General features: G+C 40.7%; 1 protein-coding gene across 2 annotated transcripts; it reads right to left on the bottom strand.

Annotated features, from left to right (window-relative positions):
* Positions 1 to 192: 192 nt before the first annotated feature.
* On the bottom strand, positions 193 to 9,975 carry LOC115142611 (bombesin receptor-activated protein C6orf89 homolog). 2 transcript variants are annotated; one of them, XM_029682205.2, is made up of 8 exons: positions 9,601 to 9,975; positions 8,780 to 9,100; positions 8,228 to 8,393; positions 7,967 to 8,115; positions 7,634 to 7,782; positions 4,836 to 4,971; positions 4,602 to 4,725; positions 193 to 3,016 (listed from the first exon to the last, which is right to left on the bottom strand). In XM_029682205.2, exons 2-8 carry the CDS (start codon positions 8,966 to 8,968, stop codon positions 2,934 to 2,936), a joined length of 996 nt encoding a protein of 331 aa, XP_029538065.1. In that variant the 5' UTR covers positions 8,969 to 9,100; positions 9,601 to 9,975; the 3' UTR covers positions 193 to 2,933. The 2 variants fall into 2 exon arrangements, with proteins under 2 accessions (XP_029538065.1, XP_029538073.1); XM_029682213.2 differs by having other exon boundaries at positions 8,780 to 9,067.
* Positions 9,976 to 10,157: the final 182 nt, after the last annotated feature.

Genomic DNA, 10,157 nt, shown 5'->3' with positions numbered 1-10,157 from the left:
AGGTGTTGTTCCCGGGGTGCGTAGGACTGGTTATAGATACTTTTTAGGATCAGCAATTTCTGCAGGCTGTTCAGATATGTAAAAGGTGAACATTTACTTCTTGAAAATATGTAGCAGTAGCCACATAGGAAAAAGCCCTGAAAGTACTTACGTTTTGTCAATCTCTGCATATAACTGACAAGCAACACAGCACACAGTAGAGCAGAAAACATTTATTTATAAACATTATATAAACATTCAGCATCTGACAAGAGTGCAGAAAATCAAACTATTTGATACAATGCTCTCTGATTACGATCCAACACAGATTATTGCACATTTTATAAGGTCTCATTTTTTCAAGGGATATCTGAAAATACAATGGTCAAATCAGTGTGGATTTCCATGACACCTATTAGACACCCGCCGCCGCCCCCCCCCCCCCACACACACTTGTTTTGGTTGTGTGTGTAAACCTTGACTCACATTGCAATTTGATCACACAAAGCTATTATTCAAAGCCAATTTAAACAAGTTGAATTGTCTTAATTGTATTTTCAGCTGGTGTACAAACTGAAAGTAAAAGGCACACAAACAAAATGTAAGAATGGGAAGAATAGAAATCCGGCACATAACAGCTCTACTACCAATTCTTAGACTTGCTTTCAATGAGAATGACAGATATATAACTCACATTTCTATGTGAATTTGGTCAGGTGGCCCAGAAAGTTAAATATTGCAGCTTTAAAGCCAGCGACATACATTACCCTGTTTTCATCAAAGTATCCAGTGCAGCCTGCTTGAAGGACAACATTAGTAGTAGTCTTAACCTTGCTAACAGAATTTTTTTTTTTTTTTTTAACATACTGTAAGTAAGGCGTGATAAGAAAAAGGCAAGCTTCAACTCAAGGCAAATGTTTCAGGATCAGGAAGGAGATGATAGTGGTTGGTGAAAGCTGAGGGCCTTGAACCACAAATATACTTTGAGCAGCAAAGACAATGATAAAGATCTCACCCACCCAACTGGGCTTCAGACTGGGTTATCCACCCAGAAAACTGACTCAAATAAGGACATTTTTGGCACTATCCTCAGAGTTCATACAAAGGGAATTGGATATGTGTACTACCAAAGAACAGTTGCATTCACAGTATGTATATACACAATATGGCAGTAGTATATGCCAATACATCCCCAGTCATGAAGTCTAACTGTAATAACCACTGTTAATAGTTTAGGCTTCAATAAATTGACATCATTTGAACATGACAAAATAATAAAAGCAGCTCTGATAACAGAATTCCCTTGAAAATACACAGGTACCTGCTCAAATAAAGGAAACACCAACATAGTGTCTTAATATGGTGTTGAGCCACCAGAACAGCTTCAATGAGCCATGGCATAAAATCAACAAGTGTCTGGACCTCTATTGGAGGCACCATTCTGCCACGAGAAATTCCATAATTTGCTGTTTTGTTGGAGGAAAACGCTGTCTCAGGTGCTGCTCCAGAATCTCCCATGTATTCAATTGAGTTGAGATCTGGTGACACACCACTTAAACCCCCTATGCTCCTTTGAGACCCTTCTTTCAAAGTCACTGACATCTCTTCTTCTTCTTCTTGCCGTGGTAGATAATGGGCAACTGGGCATTTTTATACATGACACTAAGCATGATGGGATGTTATTTAATTAACTCAGGAACCACACCTGCTTTCAATATACTTTGTATCCCTCATTTACTCAAGAGTTTCCTTTATTTTGGCAGTTACCAGTACATAATCACATTGTTATTGATGCATTGAGAAAACCAAAGTGACAAGTCTAAAAACAGATTTACTTAAAACGGTGACAATGTATAACTTAACAATATGGCCATATCTTGACAATGTGTAAAATTGTGAATTCTGAGAGATTAAAACTGTATAAATATTATGTTCAGCAATAGAACAGGATCAAATCTCAGAATGGCGACAGTGTGACACAACATCAAACACTGACATTGTCAACAAGTTCCGGATAGCTAAAGTGCTTACATGGGCGAATGGACGACAGGGGGAAAAAGCAGAGACAAAACAAAAACAATAAGTGAAAAGAACATTAACATAGAGCATTTAAAATTATGGCACAAGCACTTACCGTCAACTATATATTAAATACAACTTCTGCACTTTGTTATCAAAAGCAATTCACCTTAAATGTAGAAATCAATTTTACACATCCTCCTAACCAACTGTCATTGTTACACTAGCAGCGACATGTTGAATTTAGATGAATACAGACCAGTTCATAAGTGAGTAGATGAGGGAGGGCAGCACTGCAAAACTGTCCAATTCTGGATGTGATTTGATCGCAAAAAAAATACATAACCGAAATAATCTTGAACATTCCAACTGAACACAGCATAGGAGCAAAGGCCTTCTGATGTTCCAAAAAATGTGTTCAGTCACCCTCTCCATTTCCATTTCTCTTCTTTGGGCTGAATGGGAGAACGTTCCAGCCTCTTCCTAACCAACACACATCTCCCCAGCCCAAGTGTGGCCCCTCCCTGCTTATAATCATCCAGTTACCGCAGATCTGTGAAGGGATATCAATCAATGAAGAGGCACAGGTAGGGGCTAGAGATGAGTTTGATATTAGGCCAGAGAGGGTGAGGTTTAGGGATTGGTTTGGTATTAGGCAAGAGAACAGTAGGGGCTAGGGATGTGTGTAGTATTAGGGGAAACTCTTCAGTCTCTTTTGTGCCTGTGGAAAGTATACTTTTCCAGACCTAGATAGGAGGGTGGGACAAGCCTACAAGGGACAGTTAAAAGGTCCAATCACAGGAAGTGATATATTCTCAGCCGGTAAGAAGTCTGGACTGGAGTGAGGGTTTAAGAGTTCTGGATGGCAAGTCCAAACCCTCCATCCTCCTCCCCTTTACTCCCATTCTGTCTCGTTCAGTTTTTCCTCTCCTCCCTCAGAAAGTGGAACCGTCACAAACAATGTTCTGGTCTCGGCCGGGGAACAGCTCCATCTGCCAGTAGCGCGGGTCAGCATATACTGGCAGGGTCAAAGCACAAAGGTCAAACTAAATGCAAACTTGTATAGGTCTATAAAAAAAAAGTTGAAAAAAAAAAAAGGATTTTGTTACAGCCTAGCACAAACTAGAGGTCGACCGATTATGATTTTTCGACGCCGATACTGATTATTGGAGGACCAAAAAAAGCCGATACCAATTAAATCGGGCCGTTTAAAAAAAAAATGTATATACATCTATAATAATGACAATTACAACAATACTGAATGACCAATGAACACTTACTAACTTAATATAATACATCAATTAAATCAATTTAGTCTCAAATAAATAATGACACGTTCAATTTGGTTTAAATAATGCAAAAACAAAGTGTTGGAGATGAAAGTAAAAGTGCAACACGTGCCATGTAAAAAAGCTAACGTTTAAGTTCCTTACTCAGAACATATGAAAGGTGGTGGTTCCTTTTAACATGAGTCTTCAATATTCCCAGGTAAGAAGTTTTAGGTTGTAGTTATTATAGGACTCTCTCTCTATACCATTTGTATTTCATATACCTTTGACTATTGGATGTTCTAATAGGTACTTTAGTATTGCCAGCCTAATCTCAGGAGTTGATAGGCTTGAAGTCATAAACAGCTCAATGCTTGAAGCATTGCGAAGAGCTGCTGGCAAACGCAGGTAAGTGTTTGAATGAATGCTTATGAGCCTGCTGCTGCCTACCACCGTTCAGTCAGACTGCTCTATCAAATCATAGACTTAATTATAATATAATAACACACAGAAATGAGCCTTAGGTCATTAATATGGTCAAAACCGGACACTATTATTTCAAAAACAAAACGGTTATTCTTTTAGTGAAATACAGAACCGTTGCATATTTTATCTAACGGGTGGCATCCATAAGCCTAAATAGTGCTGTTACATTGCACAACCTTCAATGTTATGTCATAATTATGTAAAATTCTGGCAAATTAGTTCGCAACGAGCCAGGCGGCCCAAACTGTTACATATACCCTGACTCTGTGTGCAATGAACGCAAGAGAAGTGACACAATTTCCCTAGATAATATTGCCTGCTAACATGAATTTATTTAAAAAATATACGTGTGTATTGATTTTCAGAAAGGCATTGATGTTTATGGTTAGGTACATTCGTACAACGATTGTGCTTTTTTCACAAATGCACTTTTGTTAAATAAGTAGGCTGTGATTCAATGATAAATTAGCAGGCATCATATCGATTATATGCAATGCAGGACAAGCTAGATAAACTAGTATTATCATCAACCATGTGTAGTTAACTAGTGAATGTTAAGATTGATTGTTTTTTAAAAGGTAAGTTTAATACTAGCTAGCACCTTACTGTGGCTCCTTGCTGCACTCTCAGAACAGGTAGTCAGTCTGCCACGCAGTCTCCTCGTGGAGTGCAATGTAATCGGCCATAGTCGGTGTCCAAAAATGCCGATTGTTATGAAAACTTGAAATCGGCCCTAATTAAATTGGCCATTCCGATTAATCGGTCAACCTCTAGCACAAACACACCATATTCAAATAATGAACTAAAAAATAAAACACAGTATACGTGTAAGTACGTTTGTGTTCTCACCCATATCTCCCGGTCCCAGCCAGAGGTTGAAGGAGCTACAGTGTTTTTGACAGCGGTGGACAGGGACCACTCGAACCGTGGGTAGCCCTTCTCCTACCACCAGCCAGCCCAGCACACGCACCCCCTAAAACACACACAATACCACTGTACCAACATGCTGCTGAATCACACCAAACACCATAACAACAAACATGCATGTTTGTATATTTGGGCTGTGTTAGAGGCCAGACTCACTCTGCTCTGAGAGTTGGCACTATGTGTGACTATGCAACGCTGCAGTGTTGTTCCAGCGCTATCCAGTAGAGGACATAGCTCAGCTTTGGGGAACAGCCACCTCAACACCTTCTCTCTGGCACCAGATGCAAACCTCCTAAGGAGTGGAGGGCGGAGGAGAGGTGATTTAGTCAGATGAGAATAACAGAAATGCTTCCTTGTTTTCTTTCCTTGGAGACCTGTTTTTAAAGTGACCAAGTCATGCTCATTACAGTACAGTCAGAAATAGTATTCAGACCCCTTGATTTCCCCTCCACATTGTTACGTTACAGCCTTATTCTAAAAAATATATATATTCCCCTCAATCTACACACAATACCCCATAACAACAAAGCCAACAGGTTTGAGATTTTTTGCTAATGCATGTTTATTTATTTTAATTTTAAAATATCACATTTACATAAGTAGTCTGACCCATTAGTAGGTACTTTATTGAAGCACCTTTAGCAGTGATTACAGCCTTCAGTCTTCTTGGGTATGACACCACAATTGTATTTGGAGAGTTTCTCCCAGTCTTCTCTGCAGATCCTCTCTAGCTCTGTCAGGTTGCTGCACAGCCATTGTCAGGTCTCTTCAGAGGTGTTCGATCGGGTTCAAGTCCGGGCTCTGGCTGGGCCACTCAAGGACATTCAGACTTGCCCGAAGCCACTCCTGCATTGTATTGGCTGTGTGTTTAGGGTCGCTGTCCTGTTAGAAGGTGAACTGTTGCCCCAGTAGGATGTCCGGGGTAGGTTTTCATCAAGGATCTCTCTGTTTACTTTGCGTCGTTCATCTTTCCCTCAATCCTGACAAGTCGTCCAGTCCCTGCCGCTGAAAAACATCCCCACAGCATGATGCTGCCACCCCCATGCTTCATCGTAGGGATGGTGCCTGGGTTCCTCCAGACATGACACTTGGCATTCAGGCCAAAGAGTTTCATCTTGGTTTCATCAGACCAGAGAATATTGTTTTTCATGTTCAGAGTCCTTTAGGTGCCTGGCAAACTCCAAGTGGGCTGTCATGTGCCTTTTACTGAAGAGTGGCTTCCATCTGGACACTCTACCATAAAGGACTGATTGGCGGAGTGCTGCAGAGATGGTTGGGTTTCTGGAAGGTTCTCCCATCTTCACAGAGGAACTGACTGCACTTCTCCCGCGATTGCTCATTTTTGACGGGCGGGGCCTCTAGGAAGAGTCTTGGTGGTTCCAAACTTCTTCCATTTCAGAATGATGGAGGCCACTGTGTTCTTGGGGACCTTCAATGCTGCAGACCTTTTTTTGGTACTCTTCCCCAGATCCTGTCTCAGAGCTCTACGGCCAATTCCTTCAAACTCATGGCTTGCTTTTTGCTCTGACATACACTGTCAACTGTGTAACCTTATATAAACAGGTGTGTGCCTTTCCAATTCATGTCTAATCAATTGAATTTACCACAAGTGGACTCCAATGAAGTTGTAGAAACAGCAAGGATGTTCAATGGAAACTTCAAATCTCATAGCAAAGGGTCTGAATCATTATGGAAATAAGGTATCTGTTTAACATTTGCAAACATTGTTTTCACTTTGTCATTATGGGGTATTGTGTGTAGATTGCTAAGAAAAAAAAGAAAAATTACTCTATTTTATAATAAGTCTAATGTAACAAAATGTGGAAAAGGGAAGGGATCTGAATACTTTCCAAATGCACTGCATGTGTGTGTAGTTGTGTGTCTGTGTTTATCTACATATGCACGCACACACACACACGCACACCAGGTAGCCTAGCGGTTAAGAGCGTTGGGCCTGTATCCCGGAAAGGTCTCTGGTTCGAATCCCAGAACCAACTAGGTGAAAAATCGATGTGCCGTTGAGCAAGGCACTTAAACCTTAATTGCTCCTCTAAGTCACTCTAGATAAGACCCAGGGTGGAAATTGTACTTTTTGTTCCAACGGCCACTGTGGCATGCAGATCAAAACAAATCTACCAGTCACTCTTGTTTCTTACCAGCCTAAGTGTTTTTTCATCATAATCACACCAAAAATCACAAATGACAGATGAGTATGCTTTGTAATGTGGTATATTGCTGAATTCAATTTCATTTTTGTGACCTGTCTTTTAACCAATGTACGTCAAATAAATCATTTAGATACAATAGTAAAAAGTAACAATTCTACAACTGAACATCAACAAGTGCCTTCCCTGCCACAAAATTCTGAGTGATACGACTTGTTAATTATTATTACTTCAGGGTACATATGTTTATTTATGAGCACACAAATAAATTCAGGAGCACAATTAAATTATGTGAGTGTCTTAATGATAAGACATGACTAAACATTTACGAATAAAAAAGGTTTTTGCAGTGTTCCATGCTCAATCAAGCACAATGTACCCCCAAATATTTGAGTGATTAGGTGACACAATTTTTCAGCTGCCCCTTTAAGGGCAGGCCATTACTGTGGTGGCAGCACTCAGTATCTGTCAGGGATGAGATTGAGAATCTCTGTGTCAGACAGTTGCAGCAAACACAAAATAATATTGAACAACTAGCCAAGAAACATGAGGACAAAGCCACACCTTAGTAGCCTTTCAGGTCAATTTGACCAACTTCTACATTTGGGCTTCGGTTTAAAATAAAATTTAAATAAATATTTTAAAAAATGTTCCCAAATGCTGTGTGACCAGCCGCCAATGTGGCTGGTGATATTTTTACCTGCCAATGCCAAAATCTACCCGCATTTGGCGGGTGTTAATTTCCCAACCTGCTAAATGTCTAAAATGTCAAATGTAATGTAAATGTACCAGAGCAGGGTAAAGTTTGCAGGGCCCTGTGGAAAACCCTCATCATGTGACAGTAGGTTATCTTCCTCCAGTAGTATACTCATGGAGCTGGAGTGGGCTGAGTAGAGCTCCTCTAGCTGCTGCCTCTGCAGACACAGAGACTCCCCACCCTACATAAAGACAGAGGACATATGTCAGGCACAGCCGCAGACAAGACTAACTGCTGATGTTAGCTAAATGAACTAGCTCAAAGATCATTCTGTGGTGGATCCGTAAACAATGAGCAGACTTGACCCTCACTTTCAGGGAAATTGTTGTTTTTCAGTCTTTCTTTATTGTTAGTGGTGGTCGTACCTTGAGCAGCACAGGCTGTGGACCTCTGCGCATGGCTGCAGACTCTCTGAGTGTCTCAGGGACCTCCAGCACAGAGGACACCTCAGCACAGCCAGAACAGTTGACCAGGCCCTGTCGCAGAGCCCCTGCACTCCACCACTCATGGAAACCTACAGGAGAGAGAGAAGCTGCTGTTACACACACTGGCTAGGAACAAAGACCCATTGTCTATAGTGAACAACTATGAATAGTGTCTAAAATGGTGTTTTAGACTTACTGTACCTTGCAGGTTGTATTTCTTGGCAATGGGCAGAGCCAGCAGTCTGATGTGGCTGAGGGGGGAGGACCAGTTATGTCCCCCCGTGTACGTCACACCTAGCTGGGGCCGAGTCTGGGGGTAGGTGAAGGCCAGCACCACCACCACCAGAAAGCCTACTGCTACCACAAACTACAGTATGGAAAAAGAGGAACTAGTGAGAGGATGGTTCATCAATGCAGGAATTGATATTAAGGGTTGCCTTATTGACCAGGGCTAGTGACCTGAGCAATCATGCAAGATGAGCCTGCTCTGTGGTTTCTCCATTGGGTAGGTGATTGTGTTTTACTGATAACAAACAAAATGCAAAGAATTCTAGCAGTCTGTTCTTTCTGGTTCCTCCCATGTAGGTGCAAATATCCACTTTAGATTTTTCTGCAAGCAATCAATCTTTGGGCAACCCAAAAATACTCCTTACTTTCCTGATGGGCAAGTGCGTTTTAGACAGTCCCTGTGTATGATCTTACATGTGTGTGTGTGTGTGTGTGTGTGTGTGTGTGTGTGTGTGCGCATCTTACCTTGATGGTGGCTCGAAGGATGGGGAATTGTGGTGGATCTCTTCGAGGCTCGTTGGTCTCCAAGACTTGTTTGATAAACTTCTCAATCTCCCTCTCTGACATGCCATAGCGATACCCCGACTGGCGGAGAATATCGATGCTCTCAGACAGCTTGTCGTAGATGCAAGGCTCACTCAGTGTGGTGCCCATGGCAAACAATGTGGTCCAACTGATTTCAGTCAACAGTTAATTTAGGAGGACAGTGCCTCTAGCCTTCCGGTTGCAGCTGCGTCACTCATATTGTCTTCCCTGTTTGAAGTTGAAGAGGTTGGTAAGACAGCACTTCCAAAGCCCCAGACAGAAGATACACAAACAATCCTGATTATTTGGCTGAACATGGCATTGGACTGTGGTCAAAACAGACACGTGTCAATGTCAACACATGCATTCAGAGGCCCATGTGAACTGTATGCAATAAGTAGTCATTTGCATGTGTGAACAATATCAACAAACAATTGAGAGGTTAAAAAAAGAAAGTTGGACAGAAGCTAAACAGGCAGATAGATATTTCCTTAGAAATCCACAATGCATCTAACGTTACTAAGTTCAACTCGATGTCAATCTAACCATTGTATATATTTATGTTCTAACGTTGTCGTTTTACCTTTATCATACAGTGAGTGTGCCAGCGACAGCAGTGGGGTAAACAAATAATCAATGCTAACGTTAGCTAGCTAATTGGCTAGGACCCTAACTTAGCTTTTCTACTTTTAACAGGTATAGCTAGCTAGATTTCATAAGATCAAGGAAACGTCATATTTAAACAGTGATCTTGAACTCACCGGTTTTTTAAAATGTTGTTCTTTTTTTTTTTTTTTCTTTTTTTTTACAGATCTATTGTCTCGTTCATATTTAGCTTCGTGTCGACCAAGCAACCTTTCCCACTTGCTTGCTGTTTGAGAATTTGCGGTCGTCACTAGTTACCACAGCCTTAAAGTCATAAACCACCTCCGCCAATTTCAACAATTAAAATCACATTTTAAACCTAACTTTAATCACACTACAAATCTTATGCCTAACCCCAACCTAAATGTTTGTTTTCATAAACTTTTATGATAGGCCTATAGACAATTTAATTTTGTGGCTGTGGTAACTAATGGAAACCAGAATTTACCGATGTCACTTGACTTCCCTGTTGGACAGATTCACCTTGAGACTGTCAACAGCAGATTCGTGTAGTAAAACTCAAGATTGATGTTTTAAAAAAAAACAATCGGTAAAATATGAATTATATAGTCTATATTAATACACTTGTTATTTTTGTATTGGCAGTATATATATATATATATATTTTTACATGTATATGAGAAATGTGTTGATGAATCTGCTTTGTCACAAA

This window comes from Oncorhynchus nerka, linkage group LG2 (genome assembly GCF_034236695.1).
Source record: "Oncorhynchus nerka isolate Pitt River linkage group LG2, Oner_Uvic_2.0, whole genome shotgun sequence".
Classification (NCBI taxonomy): Eukaryota; Metazoa; Chordata; class Actinopteri; order Salmoniformes; family Salmonidae; genus Oncorhynchus; species Oncorhynchus nerka.
This window is presented reverse-complemented; position numbering and strand designations above follow the sequence as displayed.

What these genes read in the sequence shown, in the direction of transcription:
- LOC115142611 (XM_029682205.2), bottom strand. Translation starts at nt 8,968, where the DNA reads ATGGGCACCACACTGAGTGAGCCTTGCATCTACGACAAGCTGTCTGAG. An exon ending in TCCTTCGAGCCACCATCAAG is followed by an intron (nt 8,394 to 8,779) that starts GTAAGATGCGCA and finishes TCCATACTGTAG; the next exon opens with TTTGTGGTAGCAGTAGGCTT. An exon ending in GTGCCAACTCTCAGAGCAGA is followed by an intron (nt 4,726 to 4,835) that starts GTGAGTCTGGCC and finishes TGTGTGTTTTAG; the next exon opens with GGGGTGCGTGTGCTGGGCTG.